This window comes from Crinia signifera, chromosome 9 (assembly GCF_055691185.1).
Source record: "Crinia signifera chromosome 9, ASM5569118v1, whole genome shotgun sequence".
Lineage (NCBI taxonomy): Eukaryota > Metazoa > Chordata > Amphibia > Anura > Myobatrachidae > Crinia > Crinia signifera.
In genome coordinates, this window is record NC_139225.1 from 6,138,363 (window position 1) to 6,159,588 (window position 21,226).

The 21,226-nt window shown below is 44.3% G+C and overlaps 1 protein-coding gene across 1 annotated transcript in view; it reads right to left on the minus strand.

The window, feature by feature from the left end:
- The window catches only part of MAPKAP1 (MAPK associated protein 1), a 153,634-nt gene that overhangs the window by 71,432 nt on the left and 60,976 nt on the right, over positions 1-21,226 (minus strand). Inside the window, exons 5-6 of the mRNA XM_083160962.1 lie at positions 16,263-16,435; positions 7,678-7,854 (exon numbers count right to left, since the gene is read on the minus strand). Of these exons, the coding sequence (XP_083017088.1) occupies positions 7,678-7,854; positions 16,263-16,435 (350 nt within the window). The remainder of the gene's footprint in view (positions 1-7,677; positions 7,855-16,262; positions 16,436-21,226) is intronic.

Genomic DNA, 21,226 nt, shown 5'->3' on the forward strand with positions numbered 1-21,226 from the left:
GGACGATATGGCTCCTGGCTAGAGGAACAGAGAGGGAACCTAAAGGAGGATTCAAGTGAGGTGTTATGTCAACATTTAGAAAGTCGTCACCAGAATGTCGACCTGTACATTATGTCGGAAAGTGACATATCAACATGTACAGCGTCAACAAGGTCATACTGATGACAGCCACACTGACGTATTCTGGGCACTGTAGGGTACACACCGGAATGATTTGGCCAAAATCAACCCGATTTAGATGCAATCGCGACCGATTGTATATAAATTGGGCATGTTTTAGGCTAATTCTGATCCGATTCGTGGCCCTGCGGCTCATTAGGTCACTTTCAGATCCTACCTGCAGCAGGTAGGATCTGAAAAGCGACCAATCAACTGGGTACTAGAAATGTGCAGGCTCTGATTTACTCTGATTTCAAAGCAGGATCTTATTGGCTATCAACTGTCAACAACTGTCATGTGATTTGGGATAGCCAATAAGATCCTGCTTTGAAATCAGAGTAACTCAGAACCTGCACATACTGTATCTACTAGGTACAGGTGGCAATCAGATTGTTTGCAGATCGTAAGCTCCACAGATTGTGAGAGGGTTGTACGATCGTCTTATGAGCCGCTCACGGTCTGCATCATTCTGGTGTGTACCCAGCATTACATGTTGTCCAACATTCTCAGAAATGCAAATGGTAAGAGGAGTAAACAAGAACTACAGATGGAGCCTTAAACCTCTAGCTGGGCCACGGTGCGCCATTCATGAGGCCGCCAGCGAATGTGGCGTACGTGCAACTGAGACGATCGCGCACCCCATTCTCGGCAATGTATGAGCGAGCATGTGAGATGCTCACGCGCCCACGGGTGCGTGCGCAGCCGATCAGAACAGCTGCATCTGTACATACTCAAAAAGTATAGGGCAAATATATATGTACCACTATATATATTACTGGTCTTTATTTATATTACTAGAGAATTGAGGGCCTAATTGAGGCAGATGCAACACGTGCAGAGAGTTCGATTTGGGTGGGGTGTGTTCAAACTGCAGTATGAAAAAAGAAGCAGCCAGTATTTACCCTGCACAGAAACAACATAACTTGTCCAAATCTAACTCTCTCTCTGCCCCACCTGCAGTGTGGGTAAAAACCTTCTGAAAACGGACACAATTGAATACTACAGTAAAGGTCATTTTTTTCCCCGGATATCCTAAAAAACAGACTTAATTGAATACCTTCACAGGTGTGGTATAATATACTCACGGGTGTGGTATAGGGTACCGACAGTCGGGATACCGACATCGGGATCCTGACTGGCCGGACTCAGACAGCATGGCAAGCGCAACAAAGCCACTTGCGGGCTCGCTACGCTCGCCACCTATTCTATTCTCCCTCTATGGAGGTCATGGACCCCACGAGGGAGAATAGCCGGTGGCCGTCAGGACCCCTCTGTCTGTGTTTTAACTGTCAGGATCCCAACTGTCGGGACCCCGTCCGGCACCCGTCTCTCACTTATAACTTTTCCCATTTCTCACTTATAGAGGATCTCACTTATACAGGTTCAACAAGTACTTACAGAGACCCCTAAATGCTTTGGTCTTGACAAAGGGCGCTGGGATGCCCAAACGTCAATAACTGCCTCTTAACTAATGATGGATTAATAATATTATAGAGAAGGGGGCAGAGATGAGAAAGACATAGAAACGGGGACAAGGGGTATACAGAAGTAAGTGCAATATAGGAAGGGGAAGGATTAAAGGGAGGGACAGAGATGGCAAGATGGGGAAAGAGAAAAAAAAATCCTGCAACCCCGGCCCAATTGTTAGTATTGAGACCAACACACTAGTGTGTAGTAGTGTGTGTATTTGTTTATATACATTAACACATTCCAGTCATCATGTCATATTTTATAGACTCCATAAAGGTCATATGGCTATACAGAGGCGATAGAACAATGAGAGGCTACCTGACAATCTTTGGGGGCCCTTCAACCTTCAACGTTTAAATCAAAGGGACATCATCTGAAATATTAGCAGGCCTTTTAAATAAGAATCACACCCTATAACAAAGGAATAAGAAGGACGGAAGTGGGAGCTGCAGTCTGCCAGTAAAGTCCTGGAGGATGGCATACGGCCCCAGGGCCACCTGTTGCCAATCACTGGGGCATATTATTTGTTCCACACACTTGCTTCACCAATGGAAAGATTACAATCAGACCCCGTGGAAAACTACTACTGCAAAAGTGACAGAAGCTTTATCACTCTCCAAGGCTTCTTCTTATTTGGGGTTATTTTTATGGGGCAGGTATTCAATCCTGGTCAATATTTACAATAGTCCGAAAGATCAGCCAGGGCCTATTCAATCCAGACAGCTTTCATCCGGGACTTCGCCACTTGCAGATTATATAAATTGCCAAATTGGCATCTGCATCCGACCATAAAGGCGGAAAGCTTCCAAAAGTCAGAAGATCATGACGGACAGTGAAAAGGTTGAAGGTCAATTCGACCTAGAGTATTCTTGTCGAAAACGGTCAATATTGCCACCCCATTGAATACCCCTATGTTGGAATTTTTCTTCTTGGTCTCTGACACTGACATCTACATGAGGCTGTTTGCTGGCTGGATATAGACCGCTATATACTTTTTTTTGTAATTGTATGAAGACTGCAGCGACACTGTTATAACATAACTGCTTCCCTATTCACGTAAATACCTGAACAGCAATGGCCGAAATGAGGTTCTAAAAACTCAGATCCTAAACTACATAAACCATTCAATAAATGTATTATAATGTTGAAATAACAGGATATGCTATTGGAAGTGAAGAAAAAAAAAACACAAAAAAATTTATATATATATATATATATATATAACACAATCACACAGAGCATTAAAAAAAAAAATATTAAACATTACAGAATATTGTAAAAATGTTTTAAGCAAAACAATGTTTAGTGAATTGGGGCCTATTTGTGGAATATGTATTTGTCCCCTTCTGGGTTAAAAACACAAGCCCGGCCATTGATGATCGATGATGTAGGACAGAGATAAAGGATGGTTGACTGTGTTTGCTCATTAGACTGTGCTTTTGCTACTGAATGCACAGAAGGCCTCTAGGACCCTTGCAATTTGTATCCTCCTGCTCTACCTGTGGACGCCTCGTCCAACCTGCCATGCACAAAGCTGGCGGTGATAAGTGAAACCTCCTCCCTTCTTTAATGATAGCGATCATTCTCAGCTAACGGGTCTCTCTATCTTCCTTTATGGCCGCGGCCTGTTTCATTGGGGCAGGGAGGGAGAGGATGGAGGGGGGGGGGGGGGTCTGGGGGAGAGGTGTTGCCGTTTCTCTGACATGCCTTGTAGGCCCAATTCAGATTTTATAAATGAACTACAGCGTGAAACGGAGACACTGTACACCGGATTCTAGCGTACAACACCTTGTTACCCCCGTTAATAACCATTTGGCACCAGGAGTTAATACAATGGTGGCAGTTTGCACATTTCCAAGAATAAATAAACAATCAGCTTTCTACCATGTAACAATGCTGACAAGTTTTCCCAGTTAACCATTTCATGGGGAGAGCGGTGGCATGAAAAGTGTTGCACATGCAGGGAGTGTAGGGAAATTGCCAGCCTAGGTTGTGCCTGTCCGCTCGGCTGGAGCACAAATGAGACACAGATGTATTTCAGCTCTTGGCATAAAGGAGACAGCTAATGGCTTTATTTCATGCCCTGCCTTCCCAGTTGGGCACAGGTACTCAGGGTGTGAACTGGCTGCCCTCCTCCCCCTGCCTATTCTCTAACAGTTATTGATTGCCCTTGCGGATAGCCGCTGCTGATTCCTGGCATCCCGCTTCCAGCCGAGGACTGCTGGGTATTCGGAGGAAGACGGTCCAAGCGCTCTGTTTGCGTTGGCAGCGGCTGGTGTGGGCAACATGACTGCAAACACTAGCGGCTCTTGTCGGTCTGAGAAAGGAAAACAGACTTGTAGTTGGAGGCTTGGGAGAACTCCGCTAAACCAACCATTACACAGTAAGTGGAGCGCAGGCCTTTGCGTGGGGGCTGCACGAACCAGAGTTCAAGCACGTCTTCTTTAGGATTATTTTATTCAGATATAGGGCTGTTTCACACAGTACGGTTCCTGCCGCACGGTGAAATCCCGTACGGCCAGGGAGCCGTGCCGCACTCAGCAGTTGTGAATGGACACTATTGTGTCCATTCACACGGGACGGCCACGGCCCGGCCGCACGGCTGCAGCCGGATCCCCCCACTGGAAGGGACGGCTGCCGGGCTGTGGCCATCCCTGCCATTATAAAATTCTGAGTGCGGCGCGGCTCCCTGACCGTACGGGATTTCACCGTGCGGCAGGAACCGTACTGTGTGAAACAGCCCATAATCTTGTGTTATTTGGAAAACATTTATTGAAAACAATGACTGTATCCAAGCATACTGACATATGTAGTTTAACAATAGAGTGCCCAAGCCATTACTTACTTATTTTCTAAACTTTACAGGGGGGGGGGGGGGGGGGGGGGTGTAATTCAATGCCGGACGCTATTTCTGACAGCCCTGAAGGCAGTTTCCGACAAAACAGATCCAGCTTTAAAACTAGTCGGATCGGTTTTGTCGGCAATGGCCGCAGATTGTCGTATTCACGGCCGTTTTTCAGCAATTTGCAGCCATTTCCAACAAACCTCAGACTTTTTCGACACTCAACAGTGTTTGGAACAAAATTGGTAAGGCATCGGGTTTTGGGGTAAATTTTTAAAAAGTCAAAAGCAATGACCCTTTAAAATAATTGTACGAAACCTAAGTGGGCTCAAGATATAAAATTTAAAATTGGCTAAAGAGAGCTCAGGCCCTCTATATTGCGAACCAAAACCTGGGACCCCTGTTGATTGGTGAACCCTCTCGCGGAACCGGTTTCCTATGAAGCTTGTAACTGATAGGAGTTGCCTCTCTCTACCCATACAACCAACGATTACACCTACTTAGAGTACCCCCCACCCCCTATCTCCCCACCCCCTATCCCTATTTTGTTTGATATTTTTCTTTCTTTCAATTGTTTTAGAATAATACATACTAATGAATGTTATGAATGTGTTTTATACTGTATTGAAAATTCTCAATAAAACTTAAATAAAAAAAATTGGCTAAAGAGGCTATATCCTATTTGGGGGTATGTCTCCCGAAGGACAGATCAGAAACACACTCATTAAATACCAAAACGGCCATAAAAATAGGCTAAGAACGGAGATACGGTGTTGGAAACATCTTAACTTATCATACATGGGAAGGGCAAATTTACACACAGACACGCTGGAAATCAAGAAGTTATTTGTAGTTTTATTTGACGCATTGCCTTAATTCAGGCAAAGCGCCACGCTGCACAGATCGATCAGCACACATCGAGGTGTGCATCGTGGATGTACCGTGATGTGTGCTGAGCGATCGTGCTAAAGCCCGTCACTCAGAATGGAGGCCATGTGTATGGGGCTTTAGATATACAGCAGATCACAAGGATACAGCTAAATGCTAAAGATGGGAAGATCATTAAGCGCAAGTGGTAGTTTCCAAGCAATATAGGGTACTTTTATATTATTATATATATTATATATCTCAGGACTCTTCCCACTTGTGAAGATGATAATTTATTATTTAGTCCCTACTGACTATTACTGGTGTATATGTAGAGAACTTTGCATATATACAGCACTTTTATACTTGGCCAGATTTTTGTCAGCTGCTGACGTAATGACTATATAATTATACAATATTCCAATTATTGTAATTCCAAAAACAAGAACGTGTCACAGGAGATCATTAAGCCCGCTGATTTTCTAGAATTCACACTACAACAATACCACCAGGGACATCTCACATGCCGCCAGCTAGATCACACGGGTGGGCTAACACCGATCTGCTGATCAAGCTGCTTAACTGGCCAAGCAAAGTGGAACTATTCGTAACTTTAGAAGCCAGATCTATTTTGGATAAACAGATCTGTGAACATTTAAGGCCCATATTACCATAATGATTCTGTACTGCTAACAGACATTAAAGACCAGAACACGATGGTATCAAATGTCAGCTCACGGGATCGCACATTACTCTGTACCAAGCTCAGCTCCCACAAAGAAAGAGCTGACCGCAACCGACTGAAGACTTTCCGCGTTTATTATTCAGCGTTATGCAGACTGGGATATCAAAAGCAAAATCTCTTTCTCTGATGGTGTGTGCACACTTGTACAATTTAGACTATATTACAATTTAGACTATCTGCATACAATTTAGACTATATAGTGCAGATCTGCACTATACAGTCTATGCAGCCAAGACTTTCTGGCTGCGATACGGGAGCGCGCATCGGGATCGCAAGGGTTAAAACCTGTGCGATCTGCATGAGATCCAGATGAGATTTTGACTATATAGTCAAAATCTCATGCACATTGTACAAGTGTGTACACACCATAAAATGGGCAAAACCATGTGCACTGCAGGTGAGGCAAATGTACCACGTGCAGAGTTATATTTGGGTGGTTTATATTGTTTCTGTGCAGGGTAAATACTGGCTGCTATATTTTTACACTGCAATTTAGATTTCAGTTTTAACACACCCCACCCAAATCTAACTTTCTCTGAACATGTTACATCTGCCCCACCTGCAGTGCACATGGTTTTATCCATGAATGACCTTGCTTTACTGAACAACCCCCTTCAGGTCCATACACACTGAGCATTTCTCCCCGTGCCCATCCATTTTCACCAGGTTGCGACTTTCCATAGCAGAAACGCCTTCTACTCTGTCGCTCATCGGCTGGTAATACCAGCCAATGCGCGGCGGCTGGCAGTGATGATGCAGGAACGCGGAGCAGAGCTCATCGCTGCCCCGTACACACTGGGGCGGCTTTCACGTGAGTCTCCCAGTGTGTACGGGGCTTTACTTAAGCTTGCCATACATCAGGACAACCAGCATCCGATCCAGATCGGGTCACGATTTCCCTTTAACTCCCCGGCAGCTTCCCAGGCACAAATTATATCGCGTGACTGTAATTTTGCGTAAGATTCATTTGAAAGATTTGTAACTTCCAGCGTACTGCTTGTTCCATCTTCAGATCATGGGGCAGATGTATTAAGCCTTAACAAGAGATAAATGCCAACCAATCACCTGATAACTGCCATGTTACAGTCTGTGTTTGAAAAAAGTCAGTAAGGAGCTGATTGGCTGGACGTTTATCTCTCTTTGGGCCAGATGCACTGAGCTTCAAAAGTGATAAAATGGAGAGTGATAAACCAGCCAGCCAATCAGCTCCTACCTGCTATGTCACAGAGGGTGTTTCAAAAATATCAGGCAGCATCTGATTGGCTGGTTGTTTATCACTCTCCATTTTATCAAGCTTAGTGCATCTGGCCCTTTATCACCCTTGGATTTATCTCTTGTTAAGGCTTAATACATCTGCCCCCATGTGTGCAGCAAATAAGATCGCAGGATCCACCTCATGACCCACGGGACCGTGCATTGGATCGTAAACGCACCTAAACACGTGACCCGCCAAAATTGTGCGTTTGGACCTGACATTTCAAAAAAACAGTGAAGGGAATCCTAGTTTAGTCCTATGACATACACAGATGTACAAGATTTCCTCTACACTTCCTATAACCAAGCGTGTAATCCACCCAATGAGTTCCGTACTTACATCCTTACAAACAGGGACTGCTTCGCTGCCAGGTTCGGGGAGGAATATTTCTCCACAAGAGCCAGGGTGCTGAAACCAAACTTGTGTATAGGCTCATTGGAATCGAGTGGGGGGAAATCTGTGTCGACCTCACCGTCATCCTCCGCGATATGTAGGCAGAACGAGTCCACGTTATCACTGCAAGTGAAGAAAATGAAGCGGTCGGTCACATTTTATAAAGCGCGCACTCGTATAAAAAGGAGACTGAGGCGTTAAGAATGTTCCATACGTTTCATGCTTAGCAATGAGTGTCAACATTTCTGTGAGAGATGCACAATATATATCGGATAAAAATGCCAGCGTCTCTCACATGTGTTATACGAATTCAAATAAAAAAAATGTGTAAAAAAAGATGATATATTTATATAAAGTAACATGACTGGTCATTATGATGAATAAAAAGGTTTGCTTGGCAATTTTCACACCAATTTTGACAAATCCACTCGGCACTGGAAGGGTTAATGAGGCCACACATATCGAGATGCAGATGTTTACACCATATAGAGTTATCGTTGAAACCCTACACCCAAAGCCATTTTGGAATCGTTAGATCTAAATTGCTGACCAAATAAACGCATGCAGTGACCTTTCCAACTGGAAGTCTCTGAATAGGTCTGTGTGAGATTCTATATATAGGTTATGGGTGTGAGGTGTGAATGCTAATATTCGGATGAAAAAGAATCACTTACAATGACCGGTCACCTACAAAAACATTGGATGCGGCCATTTTGTGGGCTTAATGGTGCAGCCTATCACAATCCAGCACAGAGTCCGGTTCGGCCATACTTCAGTGAGAAGTTAAATGATCGCTGCGTTTATTTGCAGATATTGTTGAACTAACCACAACATACAATTATTTATAAAATACAAAATAAATGAATATTAATGTAATGCATGCCAGAACACTGCATATATATATACTTTATACTGTCTGAACTATATATTTGGGACATTATATTCCCTCATTATGGATGGGGAGACTTACAGGTGCAGGATCTTCGAACATTAGCCACAAAGTGGGTTATTCTGGTTCACTCGCAAATTCACCCTCTAATGGACAAAACCATGTGCACTGCAGGGGGGCAGATGTAACATGTGCAGAGAGAGTTAGATTTGGGTGTTTTATTGTTTCTGTGCAGGGTAAATACTAGCTGCTTTATTTTTACACTGTAATATAGATATCAGTTTGAAGTACAAACCCCACCCAAATCTAACTCTCTCTGCAAATGTTACATCTGCCCCACCTGCAGTGCACATGGTTTTGTTCATTAGAGTGAATTTGTCTTTGCGAGTGAACCAGAATAACCACCACAAAGACCGGACAGGTCGAGCCGCATGGACCATTGGAAAGCAAACATCTGATCCCCAACAACCGCAGTCAGGAAAGGGACTGGTCCAACAATTAGCTCCCGTTCCCGTTACCTTTGATGCTGGCTGGAGGTTAGAAGCAATGCACATGTTACAGCTATGTGCCAAATGCTCAGACAAATACTGAGTTTGCCTAAAATATTCAGATCAACAACATGATATCACCCACTAATATAATCATGCCGAACTGCTAGAATGATCCTGGGATAATATTGGATTTCTTTTGAATGCATTAGTATAAAGTCCATATTATATAATATTACTGCAGCCGAGTATCAATACATCGGTATTATAGAACGGTCAAACCTGGATTTAGAACAGCGCCAACTTTCTACTCGTTCTTAAACTAAAGTGAGGTCAGTGTTTCCTAGCAAACGCTGCATACTGGTTCAGATGTCAAAACAGATGCCTTTATGTATAGATGTAGAAACAATATATGACAATGACAAACTTATATAAAGTCTATGCCTCTCCGAATGGGAGCCTAAAGGCCCCCATACACTATGCGACTTCTCCAATGGTAGAAATCGCATCAGATCCCTCGAGCCACCCGGGACCTTGTATTGCATGCGGTTCTTCCGTATGTGATATATCACATGCAATCCCGTTCCCCACCACCAGGAGGGGATCAGACTGTATACTGCGCGTACGACCTCCGACACCGGTTCAATGCACACGAAACCAAACAAAATCGGATCGGATGTTATACACATGCTATTTGGGACGATATCACCCGATTGTCGGCCCGATCCGCCTAATGGTGTGTACACACGGTGCGATATGGCTTCCGATGTTGCCGATATAGTGAACATCGGAAGCCATATCGCATGCCGATTGTGTACTTTTTAGGGCTTGCGAGCCCAATGCGCACTCCCATGTGAGCGCTAATCGGCAGCGACATAGTGAGGGCAGGCAAGACTATATAGTGCAGATCTGCTCTCTATAGTCTTTGTGCCTTACATACGCAGATAGCTCCGGCAGCCAGAGGGGCTTCTCCCGGGGCTGCAGGGCTGATGCGCAGTGACCCGGAAGTCCGCCGGATAGAGGAGGGCGGGGTGTGTGGCCTCTGATGTATGCGGCGGGGGGAAGCTGTTGCTGTGCTGCGGCCCGAGTGTCGCAGCACCCTGCCATCTGTGCCCCTGCCCGGCACCTGGTGACAGGTATCGGTACTGTCCTCTCCTCTTCTTCATGCTGTGCGATGCGAGTCCTGATGCGATCAGATCGCATCGGGACTCGCATCGCACGGCATGTGGACCGTGTGTACACACCATTAGTGTATGGGGGCCTTTACATTTGCAAGGTGTCGACTTTGTTATTATACTTTAGAAGAGTAAATTTCTATACAGAATACTAAAAGTATAATAAAATGTCACAATATATAAAAAGTGTAAAACTCTAGAATGCTCGTAATATTTTATTTACGGTTTAAGCCGTCAATTTGCTCCTAAGTTTAATTGTTGGGGATTAATCGTAAACTGCTGCAACCTGACTTTCGCTCCTCTAAGTACTTGTAATTTATTCCTCCTCTTCTGCCAGCGAGCGGTTAAACCACCACCAACACCGACGTGATTTCCAGAAGCCCAACATTGACCTCAGCATCCATTCCCTGCTGGAATTGCAGGACACGGTGCCAGATGCTAGAAAGAAGATATAACGCCTGGCCAAACATACGGCTGGGTCACCAAGTGCCTCAGGCGCCAGCCACAAGTGGCCATAAAAGCGGCGGTGCAGACTCGCTTTGCGTGCGCGTGTGAGACAATAGGGACATGATTGTAATGTGGATAAAATCTGCTGCGCTGGAGAGACAGAGCCATAACTCAGGCCTGCGGAGTGTCGGGGGAAACATCCGCTGCTAAACATTCCATGGAAATGCTTCATCCAAATAAAAGGAGAGAGGTTCAAAAGGTTTCATTAAAATGATATATGCTGCGCTCAGCGTCTCAATCATACATGCTGCAGAAACAATGTGCTCGGGAGTCTCTGCAGAGAGAGAGCCTCAGAAACACACTGGCTGCAAGTCTTACAGACGCAGTCGCAGGGAACTTCTCATTTCATTAACAGGACACGTGCGGTATCAAGGCACTGCGTCCAGCCCAGGTAGCTGAACGGTAAGGTATGTGACAATTCAGAGCGCTAAGGGGTTATTTAAGTTTTTGCACCCGCTCTCTCGTCAATACTTGTTATGCCAATCAGACAGAACTAAATGACAACCCATTACTGGGTTCAGATGCCCAAAAATGGCTAAATCCCATGTAAAATATTGGGCTTGCTGCCGTCAAACATGTGTGAAAAGCTGAACTTTGACATTACGGGCGACCAATAACTCGCATTCCGATCGGCATAACAGTCTAAAACCTCCGCCGGGGGTCAAGAAAAAACAAACAAAACAAAAAACATTTAATCCCCCTACTTGCCATCAGATATTTTTTTAATTCTGAACAATTCCGGAAATATTTGACCGTTCTTCCAGTGAGAGAACAGTGTGACTGGTAGGTATTCTACCCCCACATAATGCTACTGCCTTGCAATGGGGATTACGCTAAGACAGGGGTCCTCAAACTCGCTCCCCAGGACCCCAGACAGTTCATGTTTTCCAGGACACCCGGCAATTGCACCGGACGCATTTGAAAAGATACACAGGTGGAGCTAATTATTACACTTGTGATTCTGTGAGGAGACCTGCAAAACATGCACCGTGTGAGGTCCTGAGGACAGAGGTTTAGGAACCTGTCTGGTAAGATGACGCAGCAGTGTCCGTGTGTAAGATCCGCCATAGGTAAAGTCCAGCACTCACAATATGAGGGCTGCTGTACTGTAAACGACGTGATTTCCAGAAGCCCAACATCTTATTACACTCTCCACCATGAGATACCTACAACCACTCTCCCCAGCCACTCTCCCCAGATCTCTTGCACTCTCTACACCTCATTCATGCTCACATCTGGAAAACCTATGTTTTTGCCATTTCAGGGGTATGGGAGGGACCCAGCACTTTCGGGTGCTGCAATAAGCCCTGGCCCCCACGGTTTTCATATGCTCTATCCAATGCAGGTGTGCCACAAGAGGCCAGTGTAACCCCAACTCTGATACCATACCCTCCACTATGACCCATTCCATTAGGTAGAAAATGCTCTGTTCCTGGACTTCCCTGCCAGTGACAGTTAGAGAGGTGGGGCTGCAGCACAGTCCAATATTCAAAAAGGGGAGCCACGCCTACTGCCACCCCAAACATCACTGTCCTGGACTCATTGGCAGTTGATGAGACCCCCCTCTTCAAATTTTTAACTGTGCTGGAGTCCCACCTCTGTAACTGCCACTGGCAGGGAAGTCCAGGAACAGAGCATTTTGTACCTAATGGAACGGGTCATGTTGGAGGGTATGTGACACTGATAGTTACTCTAGTGGGGAATTGCTAGAGATCATTTTATATCTTAACAGAGTGTGAAATGTGTATGTCCTGCAGGGACTTCAGATAAATGGCGTCTCCTTTTCCTTGCAGACACAGACTGCGTGTAGCAATTTCAATCAGAGCATTGTAGATTTGGCTATGCTTGAATATGAGCAGAACACTCCATTGTGAGACTGGTGGGTAGATGTATGAAGCGGTGATATGGGAGGAGAAGTGAGCCAGACGAGAAGTGTCCCATGGCAACCAATCAGCTGCTCTATATAATGTTATATTATGCAAATTGTAGATGTTACATCAGTGCTGATTGGTTGCCACTTCTCCTCTGGCCCCTGAGAAACCCTGCATGTATGTGGTAGAGCAGGAGTGCAGCTGCAGGTTCTAGTCACGCATTTTGCCTTACTCTATTATAAACCCATATTGTGAAGGATCTAAAGATGCTGAAGGCCGTATTATACATTGTTAGCAGGGACCATCACTCCCAATGGTGGGGGAATAACAAGCTGCCCAGTCCTGTTCTCAGAGAACACGTGTTTGGGGCTGCAGAACCTCGGAATGGTCAGGAATATCCCACAGGTAACATTCAAAGCAACACTGTGAAATAACATTATTATCCATTATGGAGGCATTTATTATTTTTTTTTAGTACATTTACTAACATAGGAGTTCTAAGATGGTATGTTGTCTATAGCAACCAATAAGATTCTACTTATTTATTTAGCACCTTCTAGATGATAACCGTTAGAATCTGATTGGTTGTTATAGGCAACATTCCATCTTGAATAGAACTTCTAGGAACTGGGCCAGGCAGGACGGTGTTGCACGGGAGCAGCATAAAGGGGGTGGACTGGGCCCTCCAACATCACCATTGTGGTCGGGGGTGGTATGCTGTCGTCACCAAAGGGGGCGGGCCTGGCCACTGCCGTTGCCAAAGGGGGCGGGCCCAGCCACCGATGTCACCAACGGAGGCGGGGTGGGCCAGCCGAGGTCACTGCCGGGGAAGTGCTAGCATCTACAGCGGCGCTGGGCTTTCCCGTGCGCACCGGCTGGGACAAGCAGCAGGCTAGAGAGCAGGGCGCTAAAACAGCCTAGCGTGAACACTAAACGCCTATCTTAGTCAATTTACCCCTAAACGCTTTTGGAGTCTGAAGTAGGCAATATAAACCTATTGTCAGGAGGAACAAGAACAGTAGGCAAACTGAGGGGCGGATTTATTAAGCTTAGTGAAGTGATAGTGTCTGTTTTTTATCAACTGGCCAATCAGCTCCTACCTGTCATTTTTTAAACCAAGCCTGTAACTTCACAGTTAGGAGCTGATTGGCCGGTGATAAAAAAAAAGACACAATCACTTCAATGAGCTTAATAAATCTCCCCCTCAAACTCTAAAAACTACAAATCCCAGAATGCTCAGAAGTTGGCAGGACAAGCCGGGGGTTGTAGCTTTACTCAGAATACTGTTAACTGTTGTGAGGGGATCCTGTTAACATACCGGCAGTTGGGATGGGGGAAGGGTTAGGGCTAGGCTGGCAGGGGGAAGGGTTAGGGCTAGGCTGGCAGGGGGAAGGGTTAGGGCTAGGCTGGCAGGGGGAAGGGTTAGGGCTAGGCTGGCAGGGGGAAGGGTAAGGGCTAGGCTGGCAGGGGGAAGGGTTAGGGCTAAGCTGGCAGGGGGAAGGGTTGGGGCTAGGCTGGCAGGGGGAAGGGTTGGGGCTAGGCTTTCAGGGGGAAGGGTTGGGGCTAGGCTGGCAGGGGGAAGGGTTAGGGCTAGGCTGGCAGGGGGAAGGGTTGGGGCTAGGTCTGCTGTGGGAATGGTTAGTGGGTAGAGATGTGCAGGTCCGGATTTACCCGGATCTCAAAACGGGATCCTATTGGCTATATGCTGTGACATGTTTTTGCTCCAAAACATGTGACAGCTGGATAGCCAATAAGATCCAGTTTTGAGATCCGGGTAAATCGGGACCTGGGCATCTCAAATTTTTTGCCCGTGCAGAGATGTGTAAGCTCGGGCTGGCGTTTGGCTGGGCGGCATATACCTATTCGGTAGGCTGCTAACATATGCAGTTTAGCGAATCAGGCCCATAATACCTATAAATAAATGATCAGGACCAGGAAGAACCAAAACAGGACCAGCAAAAAGGGTAGCAAACATAACCCCCATAGTTGTGAGAGATAAACACAATGATGTTGCAGGCTGCGGTCTCTTTAAACTGAAGCGTTAAACATTATATCACTACCCAGAACCTCATAGCCCAAATCCTGAACAAAATCCTGGTAAGCATTTGGTCATCTAGAATTCTAAAATTCACTCCACATAACCAGGGACCTTTACTCGCAGCAGCGCGCAAACTCCCTCTTTTAGAATCTCCAGTTTTAATTGCATGATTGATGCGGAAATTAATTAATCTCAAAGTGCATGCTAATTGTTTAATTGCTCGCTTGATCTATATGGATCATTTTCGGGAATTAAAAGCAGCTGATTTACTCTGGCTATTGATTGAATGTGGCACTGAGTTATTTTGCTTGCTACCTGATTTGAAATTCCCTCAATTAATTCCCAAAACCTTTTGCTTCAGAGGCGGCTGGGTGAGTTTGCCCCTTCTGGCTGATCTATACTAACTTGTCATGCTTAAGAGATATTTATTATTAGATCCGGCAAGTAATAATGACACATTAATATTAGCGGGGGCTGTACATTTCTACAGAATAGATTGCCAACGTGGAATTAAAACCGATATATTTGTCAGTATCAATTTTCTCCAATTCTATGGTGACCTAGGTGGACTAATTAACGGGCATTCCCTCCTCACAGCCAGCTCTCCGGCAGTCATTGTCAAAGGGAAAATGTTCTGCCTTGGAACCGCTTTCACTCTAGGTTTCAAAATCCGCGCATTAACAAATTCACAAGTTTCTATTTATCTTTCTGGTTTAAAAATGACAGGACCCCCCACTCGCTATTTAACAAAAACACAGCTACACCCTTCCAATGCCTCACATGGTAAAGGAACTTCTCACTGTAGGCATTTCCCCTCAACTTGGAGAAACTGGAATATAATATTATCATACTCAACAACATGACCCATTCCAGGAGGGACAAAATGCTCTGCTCCTGGACTTCCTTGCCAGTGGCAGTTGCTGAGGTGTCACCACTGTTCAGAATTCAAATAGGGGAGCCACACCTGCCAGTGAGTCCTGGACTGGTGTGTGTGAGGTGGAGGTTTGTGGGGCTCCCCTATCTACATTTTGGACTCTGCTGCAGCCCTATCTCTCCAACTGTCTGGAAGTTCAGAAACAGAGTATCTTGTCCCTCCTGGAATGGGTTATGTTGGGAGATATGAGATATATCTACTCGCTGAACAGTTGTTGGTGCAGATTATTGAACAAGTCAAATTTTTTTGATAGTCAAGAAATCTAGGTCAACTTTACATTTGACATTCAATTTAAGTGATGAATCCGGCATGGTCTTGTTTTTGTCTAAACTGCGTTCCTTTCTAACTATTTTTTAGCCATGTGTCGCCAATGCAGTTTCGACTTTTAAAAAACTAACTACATAGTCAAAACATGACTAAAAACTGCCCGAAAACATCCGCAAGTGATTAGGAAAGTCTGCTTTTTTGGCTAGCCTCAAAAACCGGAGTGAATTTAATACCCCACTAAATTTCCAATTAACAAGTTTGAACTTCTCTAGAAGTATCCAGTGTAGGCTTCCGTTTATATAACTTGGCATACGTATTCCAACAACAACACTGGCTTAGAAAGAGTTCCATAAAGTAGTTACTTCAGCTTTGGCTCCCGTCCTTCAGTGGTATACTGCCAGCAGATCAGCCCAATGAGGTCATGAACCTTGGCGTTGGCAATCGTTACCACAGTCATTGGCAGCAGCTTGTCCTGGCTAGTCTGCATTGAGAGATACACATCAATCTTCTTGGTGGCTGTGGTACCAACATGGCCCTATGAGAAGAAATACAAAAACGCAGAGCTTAATGGTGTTACATTTTGTACCACTTCAATATTAATAGAAAAGAACAAGGATTTACACTGAGATGACTGTGTAGTTTGGCCGTGTGGTTTGCAGGGAGTTTACAAGGACCAGTGTCTCAGCAACTACCTGGGACATGCTGAGCTGTAAAGAGTAATGTAGAGACTCGAGCGCAGCAGAACAATGTGGGGCTGGTACAGCCATAGTGGTCTCACTGGGACTGGATGAATAGCATTGATACAGGTAAAGGTGATCTAACATGTAATCTCAGGTCAGTGAGTCAGTGACACAGACATTATGTTGCTATCAATGACTAGGATTTCAATAAACAAATGCCTATAGTAGTGGTAACACAACTCCTTCTTCAGGCCCCTAAACAAGTCACAGATTACAGGTAAAACAGGAGCACAGGTGTATTTATTACTCACTGACATTTTAAAAGATCGACAGACGGAGCCGATTATATCACTTGTGAGTCTGTGAAGAGACCTGGAAAACATGCACTGTTGGGGGTTCTAAGGACTGAGTTTGGGGTCAGTAAAGGAGTTAAATCACTTTTCCAGTGACAAGCTACAGTACTGTATAGAATAAAGTGTTAAATGGACAAGTGCAGTTACCCTGCTTTACCTTTCACCGATCAACCCAGTCGATTGAGGGGATTCCATTAGTAAATGGAAATTCTTTACTTATGTCTTTCCGGTGCAGGACGCTGCATTATTCTACACAGCATAATATATATAGTAAGAAAGTGGCTTCAGGTGACATTTTCTGCTGAAAAACAGCCTGATCTGAGCACGATTTGGGGAGTCAGAGAAAGTGAATTGTATTCATTCAAGAAACAGAATAATAGGTGAGAGAACTTAACTAATACAAACCCATAAGACCATGCTCACTGTCTCTCCCACTTATGACACCCCCTTCTGTCTTCCTTTCCCTATTAGGATCTCTCATGAGACGTATACTCTCCTCATAGATATCCTTAACACCTGCACTGTAATGGCGGAACTTGGAGAACTCTGATCTATTCAATACAGCACTTCCTACAACGGTAACGCATGCACCTGCCCTGCAATGTCTCGTACTCAAAGTCACCATTTTCTTTTTTTTTTCAGATAATATAATATGTGTACTTTGTTAGGTGCTGCGGAACACTTGTTGGGCCACATAAATAAAGGATAATAATTCTAAATAATAATAATAATAATAATAATAATAATAATAATAATCTCTGCAGGCCTCGGAAATTGAGCTCGGCGTCACATTCCCACTACTGTATTTAGCTGTGGCGACTTTATTTGCTTATTCCAGATGACTAGCCAGCACTACCCACTTTGTGTTCGGCGCTCGCCGCCTTTGTTTCATGCTATTATTTATGTCCCGAGATGATATCACGCTGTGAAATAAAGTGCAAGTCTCCTTTTTTTTCCCCCTTCTCTTTTACAGGCTTGTAAATAAACTTGCATCGGGAGTAAGCGAGTTCATTAGGGATCTGGACATTAAACCAAAGGAAAACAGCCACATAAAAATTGATTTGTTGCTGATCTACATGGCTAAACAAGGCTGAGCGTTAACTCTTTCACAGAGCCACTGGAAGTTGACGGGCGAAGGTTTATCACAAAGTTTAGTTATTTGTTTTACACCATTTCCGAACATTTGCTCGTTTCACTTTCGCATCGGGCCTACAATATATTATATAGACACACCATATGAATTTAGTGCGCATTATATTATACTAGCCAGAAAGTAGTTAAGTAATTGGTTACTACCACACATTTATGACATCATCATCTCATCAGAGCCACCTATCAATGTCACTTTGGGTTATGTTCTGGAAGGGACAAACCTGACCAGGAAAAATGTAACCGTAAATCATTTTAAATGTTACACATTGTTTGAGCGGCGCTTCGGAATCTGTGGAGACTCATAAACAAACATTGATAATGATGACAGATTCCAATACAGAGGACGCTTCCATCAGCGACAATTCCTTCCACTGCTTTCATCATCAAGTCAATCATTATAAACGTATACCTGTTATATGAATGCAGTCTAGTCATTCCGATGGAACTAGTGACATCACTCTGAACGTGATGCTCCGTTACATCACGGCTTAATGTGTGTCACTGCTGTGTTTTTAGGCATGGCAAGCAGATCACAGAACCCGGAAGTTGGCGTGTCTTCCCACAACACTCCTCCTGCTGCGCTTGCATAATTTCACACACTGAATAGCGCCTACTTGTGGATCAGCCTGATATGAGTGTGTGTGTGTAATGCAATATGATCCTTGCTATGCGCTATAATACAAAGCTGCACCTCTAACAGATCCCCTGTTAGTGGAGGGGAATGACATAGAGGGAAAAAAAGTGTGTGCTATAGGTACTTCCACCTGGAAACCAATACAAGCCCATATATATTACAGGTGGAGTATCCCTTATCCGAAATTCTGGGGATTTTGGATAAGGGATTTTTAAGTTTTTTAAATAATAATTATATATATATTTTTTTAACATACTTACCTGGTCCCCCCGATAGTCCCACAGCATCCTCAGCGGCCTTCAGGCCCAGTGATGCATTGCGGGAGTTTGCAGGCGTGCCGGTGACGCCCCTGCGCAATGCACTCCTGGGACCACTAACGATGCCGAAGAAGATCCTGAAGACGGCTGTGGACATCGGGGGACTTGGTAAGTTTAAAAAAAAAAAGGGTTGGGGGTGATCCAAAATATTCTAAAAAAACCATGGTGTTTGGAATATTTCGGATAAGAGATCTCTGGATACATGAGACTCTACCTGTACTATTAAGTCCGCTCAAAAGCAAAATCTTCAAAGCTAGTCTGCTACATTCTGTGTATATGCATGTGTGAGAAAGAGATGTAGTTTCAATCTCTGCCTGCAGATGGCAGTGTTTCAGAGACTCACGGACACTAGAAATATATATAGATGACACATAAAATTATATATATTTTTTTTGAATTAAAATGATTAATAAATAACTGTCAATTTAAAAAGTTACTAAAGCCAAAAATCCAAAATAATTAGGTCACCTCCCACCATGGTGTTAAATAACCTAATCTTGGTTATATGATTCAGCAACAACACAAAATCATTTTTTTCCCCTTTTTGTTGCAGAAAACTTTCTCCAGACAAAGCACTTGCACGTAATGCCTAGAAAAGGCATCACCTGGCTGTACTCAGTATGTCCACATCGGGTGATGTGTGGAAGAGGGCACAAGATCAACGCAGTACCCCTCCTCTGCAAAATGCTGGACGCGTGGAAGGATTTAATGAAAGTCCACCGGGGAATGTGCTCCTCTTCTCCATTACCGGCTGATGGGTCTTGTGGAAAGGTTACAGTGTAGTCATTAACATGCTCCTAAATTATACAGCAAATTTGGAGCACTCTTGGAATGACCTCTAAGACAATTTAATTCTAGACTTGCTGGGAAAGTGCTCGGTTAATGTGACACCGCTCAAACTACCGAGGTACAACACGGAGAAGCACTTTCAAGGGACATATGTATAAATATACATAAACGTGTGTACTTGAGTGTAAAGACATAATAAAACTCCACACACACACACACGCGCAAAATTAAAACAGCAGTTTGTAGATAAAAAACTAAATTGTAATGTTTAGTCTAAGGCTATTTCTACAATTATTTTCATGGGCCATTACGTATTCTTTGCCCTCCCTTTTTATGCCACAGAGGGCGAGTCTTGCAATAGATTATGAGCGAGACTCCCAGAATCCTCCTCTCCGAAGGATGCTAATGGCGGGACGAAAGGTCTGACTAGGTTACCGGAAGGTTTCTGCGGAAATCTTATCAGAGACATGCAATTTCCAGGCAGATCAAATCATTTGTTATCAATTAGAATTCTGCATTGTAAATTGGGTGGGAAAGGAGGGGAACTCGGCATCGCTCAGTACCACGGCTATTATTTAATTATGGGGCCAGATGGTTTAAAGCTCCGCTAAGCAGAATCTGCCGTGAGAAATACTTTATCTCCATTGCAATCATCACTATAACATCAGCTCCAGGGCTGAACTAACGCTCATGTTTTATTCCAGCCGCTCATAGCGTAGAAGTTAATTACGTACAAAAAGAGGGGGGGGGCGGGGGGGGGGTGGATTTTTAAGTATTGCAGTATCTTCTTGTCAATACTTATAGTCACAACAAACAGAGACAGAAAATATTGAAGAAACTGAAGAATAAAATAAAAGAAATAGAGATGACACAACTCATACAAAAGCCAACAATATTAAATCGAATGCCGTGTTCACACCGCTTTTACCCGGCTTTTAAATCTTGGGAGCTGTGGCGACGGACCCTCGTTCTCACTGCAAGGCAAATTCCCGGGTGAAGCAGTTCTACCCGGTAATTTGCCTTTTTAACACAGGTTTTTTTTTGCAGTGTGAACGGGTCAACCCGCGTCTGCATAGCTGGATCTCATAAACGGGTAAAAAGAAGGGTTTTAGCCATGTTTGAGATCCGGGTATGCAGACAGTTCACACTGCAAAAAAACCCTTGTTAAAAGGCAAATTACCGGGTCGACATGCTAGACCCGGAAATTTGCCTTGCAGTGAAAACTGGGTATTACATATAAAATTCAGACACCCCTGCACAAATTGGGATGAAATCAACACAAGTTGGTCCAGTTTTATATTGGACAAGTTTAAGGGGTGGTGGGTCCCTGTCAGATCTCCAGTTTGTGTACGCTGGTCAGAACTTTGACCCAGGGAGCCTGTTCTGGAGCTTCTGCTGGAT